General features: G+C 40.5%; 1 protein-coding gene across 1 annotated transcript in view; it reads left to right on the top strand.

Moving 5' to 3' along the window:
• GABRG3 (gamma-aminobutyric acid type A receptor subunit gamma3) overlaps positions 1–18,709 on the top strand; it is a 552,883-nt gene that overhangs the window by 494,073 nt on the left and 40,101 nt on the right. The window contains exon 6 of the mRNA XM_084773946.1: positions 4,848–4,985. Coding sequence (XP_084630072.1) covers positions 4,848–4,985 — 138 coding nt within the window. The remainder of the gene's footprint in view (positions 1–4,847; positions 4,986–18,709) is intronic.

Below are 18,709 nucleotides of genomic sequence, written 5' to 3'. Positions count from 1 at the left end.
ATGAGAGAATTATGGGAGAGTGGGGAAATAGAAGATCCAGAGGGTCCTAGAAACCTACAAGAAGAACATTATGACAGGTAGATCTGGACCCAGGGGTGTCTTCTCAAACTACTGCAACAACCAAGGACAATACATGCAGTAACATTTATCTCCTACTCAGATCTAGCCAATGGACAGGACATTCTCCACAGTTGTGGGGAGAGTGGAGACTGACTCTGACATGAACTCTGGTTCCTCATATTTGACCTCTTCCCTGTGGTGGGGAGGCCTGATGACACTCAGAGAAAGGATAAGCAGGTTACCAAGATGAGACTTGATAGATAGCCTATGACCATATAGTGGGGGTGGAAGTCCCCCTTGGTTACAAACCTAGGGGAGGGGAGTGAGGTGAAAGCCAGAGGGAGGGAGGAACGGGTGGATACAAGTGAGGGGAAAACAATTGAGATGTAATCTGAATAAATTAATTAAATTTAAAAAAAAGAAAAAGAAAGGGTGGTTTTATATGTTTTATCAGGGAAGCATGACACATTGCATCCAAAGTCAAGAAGCTGATAATATACAAAAAGTGGAGCTTGTCTGCCAAATTTCAAGGCTTACCTTCGGTTACCTATTTCCTCAACCAAGGCAGGACATACTGAAGGTTCCATGACTTTCCACAATTCAGCCACCATCTGGGTATGGGTCTCCTCTTCTCTGGGGGGTGGGGGGGGCCAGTGTTGGCCACCAGCTCACCAGGGCAAGAGGAGCAGAAGCAGACCACCAGGCTCAGAAGGCTGTGATTATGATGGACCTGAACAACGTCAGCAAGATAGCTCAACTTTATTTGGAGTGAACAATGACATTCAGTCCTTGGTGGAAGGGGGGGGGGGGCTCCCAGGATAGATGTACATATTTGGTTGGAACTAGGAACTCCAAGGATGCTTGATTTGCATTTGGCAGCATCATATGAGAGGGAACATAGTACATAATTATCCTATAGGCATAGGGAGGGCAGAGCTGGCAGGGAACTGTGCCGAAAGCCATTTGTCAGATGCGGTTAAGGCCATCTGTTCTTAAGGGCACTCTGCAGATGAGGTCATGCAGAGAGTAGGAGGACCTGCTGAGGAGAGGGAGTCCTCCATCTAGAGCTGAGCTCAGAAAGTCTACCCAGAGTGGGAGCACTGCAACCTCAAACAACAGCGTCCTCCAACATCTGGGGATTAGTAGTTCAAGAAACAAGTCCATAGGGGAAATTTCACATCCAAATCACATCAACCTTCATTTTAATGAAAGCACAAAGCATTTATTAAACTAGCACAAAGTGTATGGGCTGATGGTTTGAATGGCTGTGTCTCTGCACAGCTTTGACTCTCAGGGCCCAGTTTCGAATTGCTGGATGATGTTTGAAGGGACTGGTACTGAGAGAACTTCTTATGCTCATAGCATGGGATTGACCACCTTGTGCTCATTACAAAACAGGGCAGTTCCGTTTTAATTCCTGCAGCGACTTCATCCGATTTCTCTGCCTGCACTGCCACTGCTATAGCTTGTATGCCATGCCACCACATGGTGGCCATGATATCTGCTTTTGGGCCCCAGACTAGAGGCCAATTCTAGCACTAGCACCATGCTCTTAAGCTTCCAGAACTCTGAGCTAAATAAATATTTTTGTTTTATTTTTCCTGTATCCAGCCTCAGTTGTGTTCTTACAGCAACACAAAACAAGCTAAGATGATAGATGAATTCTCCTGTACATCTTAGAGTTTTCTGAATAGTGCTTCAGAATTTGGAAAATGCGTCATTTCTGAAGCTCACACTGAGGAGCTGAAGATGTGATGCTTCTGTAGGAGGCAGGGAGGGACATGCACCTGAGTTCCAACTTCAGTAATTACACTATGAAGTCAAGCAGAGGGAAGAGAGGAAGGGTAGACATTTTCTGTGCGGATGTGAAAATTGCAATATTATGTCTACAGACATTTTCTCTTTAAAATGTTGACAACACAATGCACAGAGGGGGTGGGGGAGAGAGGGGGGCAGGAATGATGAGTATCCCTGAGCAAATAAAGTGGGAAACTTGAGGTCAATCTGTTAACAACACAGCGAGGCCCACATCCCGAAAAGCAAAAAATCAAAGGAAACCAGCCAGCCAATCAGCTTTAGTCATGAGGGAAAGTAGTGTGGCCATCGCACCCTGCTAGGATAATACAATAGGACTTAGAATCTAGTCCTCAAAGAGAAGAGAGTTCTGGAGGCAGAAACACAAGATGAGGAGGGGACACGACAATGCTCAGGCTTTGTGAGGCCAGCCTCTGAGGAATGGTGGTGAACCCTGATGGCCATGACTAAATGGAAGCAGAAGCCTGTGGTGCAGAGACCCTAGCCCAGCAATTGAGCTAATGAACTTGGGACCCCTGAGCAGAGCATCCTTACTCAGATTTGGTAGGCTGAGTGGAACATGAATGAAAATCAAGGCAGGTCTGCCCAGTCCTTAAGGATAAAGTGGGGTGGGGGGTTAGGGGGTAATCAGAATTCAGAAGCATTTGCCTGAGCATGTTTTAAAATTTCATGCCTGACTGGCTGCAAACCCTGCAGTGCCTGAATTGCTGGAGGCTGGTCATTGGTTATAAAGCCGACTTCATAGGCAGTGCTATCTTAGAAAACATTCTATTAAAGAGTAAATGTAAGGTCTTCAGGAAGGTCCAGCTGACAGGCTGATTTGTCAAGCACCAGTAACTCTTGCTGATGTGTATTGAGAAGCTGCATTTCTATAAAGGTCAAGGCAGCAATGCCTTTGGACGATGATCAGTGCCCAAGGAAATGGGTTCGGCCACTGTGTGCTCTGTGCTATGGATGTAGGTATGAATGTGCTTAAGTTGAAGAACATGAAACTGGGAATCAAGGGGGGGGGGACCAGTGAATGCAGGCCCTGAGCCATGCACCTGGAGGCTCTGCCTGCCTAGGTGCTGTGCACCACCTCAGAAGAGAAGGTGGAAAGCCACACCCCACATCTAGGATATATTGGAAATACAAACTGTACTCAGTGGGTTATAAAAAATGTTACTAATAAAAGAGGACATAAAGTTGGGAGGTGGTGGGTGTAGATCTGGATAGAGGAAAGAATAGAATAAGAATGAATATAATAAAAAATATATTGAATGCAGCCATGAAAATTTAAAACAATTGATAAAAATATTACATTGTCAATGTCTAGTTTCCAAAAATGTTACATAACCTGGAAAGAAATGGAAAAGTGTACCATCTACGAGCAAAACAAAACACCTGGAATAGAAGTTATTGTTGAAGGGGCTAGGGAGGTAGCTTAGATAGTAATGTGCTTGCTGGACAAGTACAAAATTATGCCTGTAATTGCCTCTTGAGTGGGACAAGGGAGGCAGGTGGATTTCTGAGACTTTCTAGCCAGCCAGCCTAACTGAATAAGGGAGCTGAAAGTTTAGGAAGAGAAAGATCCTGACTCCTTAAACAAAATAGATAGTTTCTGATTTCTGGGGGTACAAAACTTGTTCTCTGATCTCTTTGTGCATGTGTGCATGCACGCCCACACCACTAAAGTTTCCCAGGTGTTAGATGTACTATTAAAAGATTTTCAGTTTGCCATGTTAAACACTTTGAAAGATCTGTAGGAAATCATATCTAAATAAGTAAATGAAAATATGATAATCAGATCTCAGAAAAAGGAGCTATAAGATAAAAACTATTTTAAAAGAACCCAATATAAACCCTGGCCTTGAAAAACACAATGACTAAAGTTAAAAATTTCACCAGTGAGAATGAATGACAGTTTTAGCAGGTAGAACCAATGAAGAGATGCCAACAGAGATCTCCCAGTGATTATATGTGTATACATGTATGTGTGTATGTATATCTGGAGCATAAGAATACATGTGTATAGATTGCTGATATGAATTATGCTGGTTTAGTAAGTTAGTGGTTGTAGCTTCTCCTCCCATAACCATGACTCCACTAGCCTTGAATATTTGAGAACAGTTGGTGACCTCAAAAGTATGTGTGCCACTTTAGGGCTATCATGCCATGCTGGTCATTGATTTGGTTCATAGAGTTGATAGAAATGTGGGTTGCCTCCCTCCTTTGGAAGCGTCCATTGGTGCCTTCTGATATCATAAGAGCTAGTACTCAAGGAGGGGACATTCAGGTCAGTTCCAGCTGTGGGGTCTCTGGAATCTGTTTCTGAATTGGATGGTGTCTTCAGCAATGGGGACTCACCTTCCACCTCTGGGGAGGTAACCAAGGGCAACAACAACAGGCTATATATTTTGGGTATGTTCCAGAGAGCCTTGGCCTACAACTCAAATGGGTACTTCTTATGTCTGGTATTGGGGTTTTTGTTAGGTGATCTTTGGGTCTTGGAGGAAGCTTCGTAAGCTCAGATGAAAAAAGCTCACTAAAACTATATATGAATAGTCGTACATGGAGTTATATATATTATGGATGCCATCTCCACGGTATAAAGGCAGTCTTGGTTAACAAATGTTGGATATTGGGCTTAGGCCAGGATGACAAAGCTGGTGCTTGTGCTAACACTGAAAGACTCCTCTTCTCTTGGAAGATCAACTCACCATGATGGTTCAAGGTTAAAGAAATGTAGATGATAATTCTACTTACTGCACCCATAATGACATGGCCAGGCTCCTAGCTAAGTAATTATTTGTTCATCATGAAGTCAGGGGACAGTGTGAGGGGTCATTTGTCCTTTGACTTTTGGAGTTTCTGTGTCTCTTAAAAAAAAAAAGGACCTAAAATTGTAACTACTACTGGGTGATTAGAAACAGATTTGATGTAATGTTTTATACATCTAAATTTGCAGGTGCTAATATCTGCTCTGCTTCTAGATGGCTACCCCAAAGAAGAAATGATTTACCGTTGGAGGAAAAATTCAGTTGAGGCAGCTGATCAGAAATCATGGCGGCTCTATCAGTTTGACTTCATGGGCCTCAGAAACACTACAGAAATCGTGACAACATCTGCAGGTAGGAGGAGCTCTTCATGAGGTCAGCCTTCAGACAAACAGGGAAGATTGACATTGGTCCTCTGTGTCGCAAGCTCCAGCCAAGCCCTGGTGGGCTTCCATTTGCATGTTTACAATGAGTCTTAGCAAGGAGCACTCAGGGCCTTATTTTAGACAGAACAGCTGATTCAAAGGTGCAAATAGATTCGAGGTTTACATGTAGGGGGGATGGGAGCAATAGCAACTGAATAATCTCTGGCTGCACTATGTCTGTGAACCTAACCAGATTGCTCCAGGCTGGTGGGGTTATGTAAGCCTAACTGCACTGCTCAGGACTGGGCAGCTTATGAATCTGTTCTATGCCAGCAGTGCAGATTCCGCCACATTGACTTCCCCGAGACTCCACTGGCATTGGGAAATAACAGGAGCTGATAATAACAGGATCTGAATTCCTTTAATAGTACATTCTAGTTTTTCCTATATTATTGTGAAATTAAAGACAATTTTGATAGTTTTGATGTACTGAGAACAAATACTGCTGTGATCTTCTATTCCTCATATATAGCACCAATTATATGACAAGTGGAATAGATAAATTAATATATTTTTACATCTGTATCCTTGTTTTTGTACCTGATATTTAGTAGTTTTTATAGTCAAATATTTTTCAATTAACTTTATTCTGGCACATATAAATTGGGAGTTAACGTTAGATTTTCTAAAAGTCTTGATATTTGCTAATATGAATATGATTTGCTTTTCAAATCCCATAATAAATTATTTTATTGATGTTTAGAATAGTATATCAGCTTTTTATAATTGATTTTTTAAAAAGTATGTCTAATTGCAAAATTGCACGTAGACGTAGATGTATTCAGAAGGGTCCTGAAGAACTACCTTATAAAAGATGAAAGGGAAAGGTTTCTTTCAGGTGTCTTGGCGTTACAGTTGAGAGGTAGATTAATGTTCAATGATAAAGGTCAGAAGAATGAAGGGTCAAACTTCTGTAAGTCAACTGTGGAGACAGCAGGAAGGAAGATGCTTAAGCAAATGCCTTCCTAGTTCTAGCTGTTCAGATTTCACAAAAATGCATATTGTCCCCTGACCAAAACCCAAGAGAAAAACAAGTAAGATGGAAAAAGAACAAGAGATGATTAAAATATTGAAGTTACCCCAACAGTGTCTCTACAGAGGAAATAAACGATTTTTGTGAAACAGAATATGGGTTGGGTATGGTAGGACATGCCTTTAATTCCAAGTACCTAGGAGGGAGGTGGATCTCTAGGAGTTCAAGGCCAGCCTGGTCTACACAGCAAGACCTTGCCCTAAAAGTGAAAGTATAATTTCACAAAAGAATACTAATTTCCTTCAAAAAAAAAAAAAAGAAACACGACCATTTAGAAACTTAAACAAGAAAGCACCATAGTTTTTAAATTAAGATGTAAAAAGATCATACAACAAGATAAGAAGAAAATATGTTTATGAACACTAAAGCTGATCAGTAGGAGACATCAAAATGTGAACATAAAGGTAGTTCAAGTTCCAGGAATGGAGCTCATAGATCATGAGTTAAAAAAGGGAAAGGATTATCCTAGTTGGATATAAAACATGAATTTGTATGCTCAAGCATACTGTGCAGTCCAAAGGATGAGTGCAAAGGAAGGCACGAGACAGCCAAACGGCCAGCTGGAAGTCTAGCTTTAAGTGTAGAGGAAAAGACAGAGGCAAAACTCACACCAGTGTCTGACTTTGTGCCAGGACGCACAACAGCCTGGAACTACTGGAATTCCCTGCATGAAATTGCCAAGAGAAGCAAAGAGAAACTAATAGTTCCAGACTAGAAGAAAACAGGAGTTTGGTACCGAGAGCCTCACAACGAGCTACCACTCTTTCACAGATACTTGCAAGCTAATTCATTTCCCGGGCTGTATGAAAACTGCCCAAAGTGTCCATGAACCTTAGTTAATTTTCTAAACAATATAGTCAGGATAGGTGGTATTTCTTGAGCATCTTGTGTGATCAGGTGTGGTGCCAGATGCCGTAAGTTATGCCAGACAGGTTTAGAAACAGGGCAGGTTCTGCATAGACACATCCTGCAGAAAGCTAGGATGATAGCCATCTTCTGAAGACTTGGAGCCATCCCAGAAGTGGCTTGATTGTAGAAGCCAGGCTTTCAAACACACCTTTGCATCAGATGATGAGACGAAGCAGAAGCCTAGGGCTCAAAATTAATTGCTGTAGTATCTTTCTTTTCTTTTCTTTTCTTTTCTTTCTTTCTTTCTTTCTTTCTTTCTTTTTTTTTTTTTCCATGAACTTCACTGACAGGTTCCAGCAGCATCTCAGGGAGAGTCCAGCTGTCGGTGAGAGGGAAGGCTGCTCCTCTAGCGCTGTGACTAAAGAGCCAAAGCTGCATGTGCACAGCTGGTACTTCTGAAGTTGATTCATGCCTTAAGTACAGCAGCAACTCTCAGTAATTCTTCAAAGTCCAAAAACATCGCTGTGTGTATGAAGCTTCAGATAGCTATTACCAGTGCTTAATACTGAAAATAAAGCCTCCAAATACTTCTCCAGCTGCCTGCTATAAGTACAGGAGCCCAGGTGCTGAGCCCTAGGGCCAGATGGGTCCTGTGTTGTTTGAGCTGCGCTCTGCCACTTCTTTGGTACCTGGCACCGGGCAGTTCCTGTGATCTTCACAAATAAGCTTATCAGGCAGTGATGCAGGAGACAGGCGGAGTAAAACTGATACTAGTGAACTTCCTTAGGAGGCGTTAACTTACACGGAGTTGAATTTAGCTGGGAAGTACTGCCCCCAACATGACTAGAAGATAAGTAGTACACAGACCACGCTCGTTAGCTGAAGGAACACTAACTCCAATATGACTAGAGATAATTAGTACACTGACCAGGCTTGTTAGATACCGTAGGAAGAAAAAAAGTATGTACCGCAATTGAGGTTTAGGATTGCTGAGAAAGTTTCTGCTAATGTGTGGTCGCCAAGATTGACCTCCAGTTAGGTTCTATTCTTACAACAACAAAAGGAGACAACCTTGATGTACAAAATGAGGCCTATCTCCTGATCAAAGGGCATGCCTCTAAGGAACCCCTCAAGGGGGGCAGGGCAGCACAGGGTGGCATAGCTCTGACAGCTTGGCAAGAGAACCCTGGCTTACTTAAGAAACCATTCTGGCAATGTCTTTGCTGTATGAATCTCCCATCTGCCCAGGGAGATAGACTTGCAATTTCCTGTGTCTATTTAAATTGACAAAATTGTAACCTGGGCCAAGATGAGAAAGAGGTTTAAAGGTGACAGCATATATGGAATAGATCAGCCTAGGCTGTGTATAAGTAAGCAAAATTTATTTGAGGCTGGCTCCTCTTGGGTCACTGACCGGAGAAAGACATGTGCCGCTATCGTTAAGGAGTTTTGTTTCATTCTCTTAATTGTATGGAGTGGGGTTAGGATTTCTGCCTCAGACTGCAGCCACTGACCGTTCCCGTGACCACCACAAATGAAAAAAAAAAGTTGCTTTCTCTCTTTGTAGCTGCTGTGAATTTAAGTGAACTAACATATGTCAAGGGCACAGTTGTCATCCATAACTAGAAATCATGTTGAGTATTATTACCTGAATGCCTTGCTGTGAGGGACAATCAAGATGTTTATGCACCGACTTTCTTTGGTGAATAGTCCGTTAATTTAGTTGCTAGCATTTAATTCAGTGAGACACATTTTAACAGTAGTCTATGGTGAGATTTATAACTCGAAAGAGAACAGAAGTATGTGTTTAAAAACATCTCATAGAGCAAAGTAAAACCTCACTCTGTTCACATTTACCCCACTGGAGTCTGTGAAGTAAAGCCGGCCTAGGTTTATTGTTATTATTATAATAGTGACAGTATTTTTGACTACAAGATTGAGTGAAAAAAAAAAACAAACCCCAAGTCATCCTCCCTCTGTAATTCATAGAGGAAAGTGGAAAACCTCTGCTTGGTTTAATGAACCTCTCCACTAAAAGATGAAAAAATCATGATTGAATTCATAAATTAATATATGTATTCCTTTAAAATCATGTTTAATCAGTTATTATTACCATGACATCTAAATTAATTTTTATACATAATACAGAGACAGAGAATATTGACTTGTAACAGTTTGTGTTCTTTGATCCTTCCTGGTCCCTTTGACCAGCATAGGATGTATCAATGTCTTTATTCATAGAGGAAGATAGGCCTAGCAGGTTGCAGGCATGGCCCTCTAGCAGTATACTCCCTATGAGCCCTTGGCTAAGTTTAGGCTCTGGCTGTGATGCCAGGAATTTTTACCGAGATATCACTGCAAGAAACAGTTCATTGTACTCACTTGACCTGACCTAGCAAAATAATTAGCCCAGAGAAAGCACTTGGAAGTGAGACCATGGGGACAAGTTTTCCCACCGCAGCTGGCTCCTGCCTCAAATGTGTGGGCAGTACTTCTGGGCCTTGTGCCTACAGTTTTTCTTCTTATCTTTCTGACAAGCCAGAACCAGTCATTTCCTTCCTTAATTTTTTTCCCCAGTGATATAGGGTTTGTGCGATTTTATTTCATCAAAGGCTTGCTATCACACCGTGTTGGTCTTATCTATTGTTCCTTGGTACTCAAAGCATCTTTCATCATTGCACGAAGAAGCTCTTAAGGTAGGAGCTTGATCCAGAGCTACATGGTGTTGTGATTAGCGCTTTTATCAGGGCTAATTATGCCAAACTTAGAACAAAATTTCTTTTATGAAAAAGAGCTAGCAAGTCCACAATTTTAATGAGACTTACAGACTTAGCAGGGAATGTCACAGTCTCCCTCAATGTGCCTTAAGTAAGGGATCTGACACACTGGAACAGCTTTTGCTTTCTTTTGTAATAAACTTACAGATAAAAGGTGTTAACAAAATGATACGCTTTGGCCTTGGCTTCATTCTCAGGCAAATCTGAGGATGATGTGGTGGCTTCATTCTCAGGCAAATCTGAGGATGATGTGATTAATACCACTGGCTCCTAGAACAATGGAAGTGATTGACCTTGGTGACTGCCGACCAACCTATCCACAGTGTTGTGGAAAGGTCGAAGTCTATGGGAGGCAGAATAGTGGCATGTGGATGTTTGATCTCAGTTTGTTCTTAGCATAGACCACTTACCTTGTTGATACATTTATTTGCCTGTTTGTGTAAGTGTCTATGTGCAAGTGCGTGAGTGAGTCCCTGCTATGGTGGGCATGTGGAGATCAGAACACAACTTCCAGCATGTAGGTTTCAAGGAGCCAAACCCTTTTGCCAAATGTGTTGACAAATGTCCTTGTTGGCTGGGCCACTTCATCAAACCTTGGACTTCCTTCCCTAATGGCTCTTTTGTTTTACTGAAGCAACAATATATTTTAGGAAAGGGGTTTCAGAACACCATATGGATTCCATGGAGTGCTTCTTTTCAATAAGTTTGATTTCTTGATGTATGTTCCAGGCCCACGTTTATTCAGTCATATTGATGAAGGAGCCACCGATAACGATATATCTGCATTCACTTTGAGCCTGTATACCAAGTGCCCTGACATGTCTGTTACCCATGAAATTCTATGCCTCAGTCCAGAAACTGTACAACAACTTCCCCCTGCAAAAAAAGATGCAACTTTATTTAATGAGAAAAAAATGAGTCAGTCAGCCTGAACCACAGAGATTGCTTACACTGTATTGCAAAGTAGAAGAGACTCCTTACACCTTTACCAGTTCTGTCCTGGCTCTGGATTTGCTGAAACCAAGCAAATTAACAGATATCATCTCCCAGCATCTCTGGACCATGATCACCTTCTAAAACCAGGGGTATATGTGCCAGATGTTTAACATGTGAGGTATCTAATCCCTGAAATCATCGAAAATATTCTTAAGCCCTCCATTCATTGTTAAAATCTTGGTATATAAGTTTCTATAGTTTTATTTCCTTCAACCATAAGGCATATTTATATAAGAATTTTGATGTTATATTTTCACAGACTCAAAAGTGGAAAAAAGTATAAAGATGACATTAAGACAATTCTTCCTCATGGTAAAAAACCATAGTAATATTAGTAAGATCTGCCTAAAGCAATGTTTGAATACCTCACATAGTTTATCAGTGTACAAGTGGAATTTTCCTTTGTAAAACTTTATATTATTGATTCTACTTGAAAAAATATGTAGGATGCTTTCCTTGATTGTTCTAGAATAAAGGCGAGAGAAAAAGAAAATAGAATTAAAACAACTTTTCAGCAAATATTTTTCTAGTTTTCCAAGCTGCCCTTCTCAAGTATGGAAAATGTGTTTTGAAGATTCGGAGATTCGTTTTGGCTATGTATTTCCATATAATCAGGGTCTACCAATGTACTCAGCACCGTGAAACGGTCTGATAGCAGTCTCCTCCAGTGAGAGCCAGGGCACAGCAGCAGCTGAATTCGGAGAAGCCTTATGCTTCCCAGTTGAAAAGAACAGTTGTCACTGCAAACCACTGGTGTCTCAGGAAGAGACATAGAGAGGGCTTGTTTATAACCTCTCTGTTGAGAAATCTGAGGGAAGAGGGCTTGCTTCTAGTTTGATTGCTACCAGGTCATAGTAACTTTTCTTAGTACTGTAAATTAACACTATTTAACTTTCTCAAATACTTTGTCTGGATCAAATGTTATGATCATGTGATTTTTCTTTTTTATTCATCTCTGAAGTAAATTTCATCTATTAATCATATGTAATTACTTGTATATATCCTGATATGTATATAGACATATATCAATGTTATGTTGTTTATATCACATGTATCTACTGCTATTTTAAGAAATATATGGTAATATTCGTGAGGAATATTCATCTCTAGTTTTCTTTTTTTCCTGCTTTTGAGGTAAGGATAATGCTAGCTTCATAGAGTGAAAAGAAAATTGTTTTTGCTTCTGATCTTTCCTAGAAAAGATCAAGTAGAATTAAGAATGGTCTTAAATTTCCTTTTTTTTTACTTTGAGAGTATAATTTAATTACAACATTTCTCTCATTCCTCTAAAACCTCCACAATACTTCTCCCTGATCTCCTTCATGGCCTCTTTTTCATTAATTATTATTACATATATACATGTAGAAAAATCAATATTACTTAACATAACCTTTTCATTCTATACAATGCTACTTGTATGTATGTTTTCAGTGCTGACCCTTTGGCACTGGACAACCAATTGCTGTGCCCATTTTTTTCTGAGGAAAACCACATCTCCCATTCCCAGGTGTCCTCAGCTGCTCTTTGTGTGGGGCTGAGGCCTCATGAGACTTCCCCATCCACTTTGGTATATCCACTGGTGTCATCCTTATTCACCTCATGTATAGGAAGTCATGTTAATGAGACTAAGGGTGTAGGTTCTGTCATTGCTAGGAGACACAATCTCATAGTAAACTCTCTGATCCGCTAGCTCTTACAGCCTTCTCTTCTGCAGTGTGCCTTGAGATTTAGGCATGGGAGTGGCTGTAGACATATGCATTGGGTCATCGTTTCACAACTCTGCATGTTTGTACTGGAAACTGAGCTAGCTACTCAGTGCTAGTGAAGTCATGGAGTAGAGCCTATAACCACTGATTTAATAAAGCAGCATATTTCCTAACAGCAATATATAAACATCTGTCCTCATACCCATAGATGAGAGTAGTTTTCACCTATCATCAAGGAAACTTCTCCTTGCATCAGATGGAGAGGAAAGGCCACAACCAATCAAAATGCCCAGTTAATTTTCCTTTGAACATTTAGCAGGTTCATCTGTGAAATAAGCTTACACTAAAGCTGTCTTTATGGATTTTTTAAAATTACAAACTTAATTCTTTTTAATTCTTATGAGACTGTTCAAACGATTTAGCTCAGACTGAGCTGTGGTTCATGGTTCACTTAATTGAAATGGTCACGTCTTGTTTGAGAAGGTGTTCATCAAATTAATTATACCCTTGAGTCCTAAAAGTCCATCTTTCATGATATGGATAATTTTTATTTATTTGCTTAATTTTAATTGAAAATAGATTCTTCTGCCATACAATACAATCTAACCACAGTTTCCCCTCCCTCCACTCCTCCCAACTCCCCCCACCTTCCCTCCCTCTCAAGCCAACCCTGCCTCCATTTCCTCTTCAGAAAAGAGCAAACCTCCTTGCCAGAGATGTCCATGCATCCTGCTCTAGAGCTCTCCTTTTTACTTAGCTTCTTTGTGTATGTGGATTATAGTTTGGTTATCACTTACTTAGCAGCTAATATATATTTATAAGTGAATGCGAACCATATTTGTCTTTCTGGGTCTCAATTAACTTACACCAGATAACTTTTTTTTCCTGGTTACATCCATTAGTGCAAATTTTATAATGTCATTTTTTTTTAAAGAGCTGAGTAATATTCTACTGTGTAAATGTACCATATTTTCTTTATCCAGTCTTCAGTTGAGGGACATCTAGATTGTTTCTAGTTTATTATGAACAAAGCCACAATAGTTGAGCAAGTGTTCTTACGGTAGGATAGAGCATCCTTTTGGTATATCCTCCATTGTTGGCGGTGAAAACTTGTACAGGGGCTATGGAAATCCATATGGCAGTTCCTCAGAAAATAGGCTATCAATCTTCCTCAAGACCGACTCTTGGTCATGAACCCAAAGGATGCAGATAATTTGCTTCTTGCTCGCATACATCTTCCCACTTCCAGAGTCCTTGCCTTGCTTCTTTAAGAAGCAAGTCCATCTCTTTGTCAATGTCTCTGATTTCTCTTCGTTATTTCCAACATTCCACCACATTCTGCTCTTTTGAGGGCGTTTTGAAGTGGAAGCTCGGGTTATTAATTTCAGACAGTTTCCTAAGTCTCAGATTCTTCATAGATTTAATATGTTATATTCATTTAGCTTGGTGTCTTTTTCGCTCCATTTGAGTCACTCGCACAGGCATTGACAAGTATTAGAAAATTTCCAGTAACCCTCTCGCACTGATTTCTGCTTAGATTCTGTTGTGAGCAGAGACGGCTTTGATAGCCGTTCTCACCCTCTCCCCTTTTTTCACGGAAGCTTTCACAGTCTCTGGAAACCTGCAAGACTTGTGTTGCACTTTGTTTGAACAGGTTGTTGTTGTTGTTGTTGTTGTTGTTGTTGTTGTTGTTGTTGTTCCTAGACAGTGTTTCTCTGTGTGGCCCTGGCTGTCCTGGACTCACATTTAGATGAGGTTGACCTCAAACTCACAGAGATCTGCCTGCCTCAGCATCCCTAGTGCTGGGATTAAAGGCATGTGCCACCACCGCCTAGCCAGGCTGAACAGTTTTTCAAAGGCTGAGGAGGCCTGTCATTGGATAGTTCTCTCAGGCTCTCTCCATGCCTTCTTTTGTGGTATCAGTTGCAGACAGAGAGATGTTGAGCTCTCTAACTACAACGGTGGATTGTTTCTCTTCTGGTCCATCAGATTTTATTAATATTTTATTGTCCTTGTGTCTGGCATATACATTTAGATCACTAGTTTGATTATTTCACCATAAATTCATCATGATCCACTATTCAGTATGACTTATGACATTTTTAAACATAAAACGTTCATCAAGTTGCAATTTAGAAATCAGAAAATCTGTCTTTTAATCAGATTGCTCGATTCAGTTTTGTTTAGTGTTATCAATACAGTGGTTCCATGTTCACCACTTTCCTTTCTGCTGCCTGTAAGTCATGTGTCCTTCTTGTTACGTCTTCCAACTTATCACACTTCTGTTTTAACCTTTCACTGTCTTTCATCATTCTCTCACAATTTTTTAGAGATAGTTATAAGGTTTATTTTTATTCATGTGAATAGGTGTCTTTGTGAATGTTAGGAGTGTGCAGGTGACCACGGAGACCAGAAGAGGGAGTCAGCTCCTCTGAAGCTGGGGGTACAAGCTGTTGTGAACTATGTGGGAACTAAACCTGGGTCTTACAGAGGCACAACAAGTGTCCCTAAGCACTGAGCAGCCTCTCTAAGCCTTAAGTTACTTTGTCAGTGTAGCTGGAGGGGATCCCCACATAAACTTCAATTTGTCAGTATTAGTTTTGTAACAACTTACATCCACTATGATTGAAGACTTGATTTCTGTGTATCTCTATTTCCTTTGATCCTGTTTAAGGTATAAACTCAAACTCAAAAATATAGCATTATCATTTTATATGGTTTATTTCCTCTCAAGAAGTTAAAAATAGAAAGCAAAGTAAGTATATATTGGACATTTTGGATCACTACAGTGACTCCGGGTCCTGATTCTCACCCTCACCCCCAGGTTTTGCTATGCTATTATTTGCATGTTTGGTGATGATATATTGCATTGTCTTAATTATTTTTCTCATCTCTGTGATAAGTTGACTCACCTGAATAACAATGAAGAAGGGCTTGTTTTGGCCCAGTGCTCCAGGGTGACTCCATTATAGCAGAGGAGTCAACACAACAAGAGTTTGAAGCAGCTGGACTTGTCATAGCTATAATTAGGAAGAGAGGGCATGCTTGTGCGCAGCTTTTTTTTCTACAGTATAGGATCCCAACCCAGGATTCTATACTGGCTACAGTCGTCAGGTCTTCCCTTCTCAGTTAACTTAATCAGGACAATCCTCCACAAGCATGCCAGAAGCCCTGTCCCCTAGGGGCTTACAGATGTCATCAAATAGACAATCACTGCTAACCATTACAACCTCACCCCTTTTCACTTTATATTATAACCTTTCATCCCTTGTCCTCAAACTCTCATGTTCATCTTATACAGAAAAATATAATAGAACTTCAGACACGCACACAGTGTGTAATAATTCCAGTAGTTTGGCAAGTCTGAAGTTCAAGTCTCATCCAAGACTCAAGGAAGTCTCTCAACTGTGAACACCTTTATAAGAAAAAAACAAGTGACATGCTTCTAACATACAATGACACAGGATAAATAGTCCCATCCCAAGATGGAAGAATCAGGCTATAATCAGACCCAAATAAGTCCAAAATCCACCAGGGAAAACCTCCATGTCCAGCATCTAGAACTAAGGATGGAGAATGGTCAGGCTCCAAGTACTTCAGTATTGCTTCAAATGCACTGTATTCAAATACACAGCACTGTCAATGTATTTGCCTAAACCAACTAACACAATTTATCAAACTTCACATTTACCCTAATTCTTTCTAGTGACCTCTCCTTTATCCACTTAGTTCTTAATTTTCCTGTACATTTCAATTTCCAACTGATCATCTGATTCTTCTTTGTTCTATTTTTTTTCCTTCAGGCTTTTTCCTTCCTTTTGTTTCCAGGAACTTTATGATGCCTTGAACCTGTTTTTGAGGATATGTTAGAAATCCATGTCAAGTTTTCATATTGTTGTCATGTTAACATTAATATGTGGTGTTAATTATTTTTCTTTACTTCAGTTCAAAATTTTCTAGTTCTTATTTTAATTAACATAGTATGCAAGTAGTTTTAGACTATGTACTCATTATTAAGTAAATTTGTAAATGCAAATGATACCTAACATTTTTACTTGTAAAAGAAGTGATACTAACTGCATCACGTGGTGCCATAGTAATTTTTATCTCAGGATCCTAGACTGAGGTTAAATCTCCTATTAGTGAAAAGAGGGCAGCTACTTATACAGGACAAAACGAGAAACCTTGTTTATGCTCTGTCTGCCTTTCAGTAAGCTGGTTTTGTATGGCTGTGTGTGGATCACAAAATGTCCTTGTCCAGTGATGATGCACCTATGTTCAGGAGGGAAATGACAAGCCCAGCTGTATGTCCTAGACCAGCTCCCAGGATCATCAGTAGATGCAGTCATACCAGCCACCCTCAGAGCCAAGCACTCCCATAATCCTCACTTACAGTCGCCCTCCTGTAAACTTATTCCTTACACTGCTGTTTCTGTTTTTTCTTCCTCCTTTATTAATTTATTCTTGTTACATCTCAATGGTTATCCCATCCCTTGTATCCTCCCATTCTTCCCTCGATCCCATTTTCCCCTTATTCCCCTCCCCTATGACTGTTCCTGAGGGGGATTACCTCCCCCTGTATATGTTCATAGGGTATCAAGTCTCTTCTTGGTAACCTGCTGTCCTTCCTCTGAGTGCCACCAGGTCTCCCCCTCCAGGGGACGTGGTCAAATGTGAGGCACCAGAGTATGTGAGAAAGTAATATCCCACTCTCCACTCAACTGTGGAGAATGTTCTGTCCATTGTCTAGATCTAGGTAGGGGTTTAAGGTTTACCGCCTGTATTGTCCTTGGCTGGTGCCTTAGTTTGAGCGGGACCCCTGGGCCCACTATCTGCCTATCATAATGTTCTACTTGTAGGCTTCTAGGACCCTCTGGATCCTTCTACTTTGCCATTCTCCCATGCTTCTCTCATCTAGAGTCCCAATAGAATGTCCTCCCCTCTGTCTCAGTTTCCTGGTAAGTGAAGTCTTTTGTGGGCCATGCCCGTTGGGCTAATATGCAGATATAAGTGAGTATATACCATTTGAGTCTTTCTGCTTCTGGGTTAACTCACTCATTATGATCATTTCTAGCTCAATCCATTTATCCACACATTTCGGGAATTCCTTGTTTTTAATAGCTGAGTAGTATTCCATAGTGTATATGTACCACAGTTTCTTTATCCATTCTTCTACTGATGGACACTTCGGCTGTTCCCATGTTCTGGCTATTATGAATAAGGCTGCTATGAACATGGTTGAACAAATTTTCTTGTTGTGTGCTGGAGCATCTTCTGGGTATATTCCAAGGAGTGGAATAGCTGGGTCTTAAGGAAGCCCTATTCCCATTTTTCTGAGATAGCACCAGATAGATTTCCAAAGTGGCTGTACTAGTTTGTATTCCCACCAGCAATGAAGGAGTGTTCCTCTCTCCCCACATCCTCGCCAGCATGTGGTGTCACTTGAATTTTTGATCTTAGCCATTCTTATGGGTGTAAGATGGAATCTCAGAGTTGTTTTGATTTGCATTTCCCTGATGATTAAGGAGGTTGAGCATTTCTTTAAGTGTTTCTCAGCCATTTGATATTCCTCTGTTGAGAATTCTCTGTTTAGTTCCAAGCCCCATTTCTCAATTGGGTTATTTGGTTTGGTGGTATTTAATTTATATATTTTGGATATTAGACCTTTGTCAGATGTAGGGTTGGTGAAGATCTTTTCCCAGTCTGTAGGCTGTCGCTTTGTTCTCTTGACAGTGTCTCTTGCCTTACAGAAGCTTCTCAGCCTCATGAGGTCCCATTTATTAATTGTTGACATTAATGTCTGGGCTGTTGGTGTTCTGTTCAGGAAGTTGTCTCCTGTGCCAATATGTTCCAGGCTCTTCCCCACTTTTTCTTCTAAGTGACTTAATGTCTCTGGTTTTATGTTGAGGTCTTTAATCCACTTGGATTTGAGTTTTGTACAAATATGGGTCCAGTTGCATTTTTTTACACATAGACATCCAGTTAGACAAGCACCATTTGTTGAAAATGATATCCTTTTTCCATCGAATGGATTTGGCTTCTTTGTCGAAAATCAAGTGACCATATGTGTGTGGATTCATATCTAGGTCTTCGATTCGATTCCACTGATCAATCAGCCTGTTGCTGTGCCAGTACCATGCTGTTTAAATTACTATTGCTTTATCTCTGCAAAGTCTGTATTCCAAAGTTGTTTTGTCCCTTTTTTTATTGAGAAGAATTCAAGATTCTGTGCCCTTCCTAAGTGTCTCACTTATGCCAGTAGTTAACTATGTGCCTTTACTGTTGTACCGAT

Source organism: Acomys minous, assembly GCF_964271855.1.
Source record: "Acomys minous genome assembly, chromosome: 2".
NCBI classification, from domain to species: domain Eukaryota; kingdom Metazoa; phylum Chordata; class Mammalia; order Rodentia; family Muridae; genus Acomys; species Acomys minous.
Note: the sequence above shows the minus strand (reverse complement) of the source record. Positions and strands in the feature narration are given on the sequence as shown.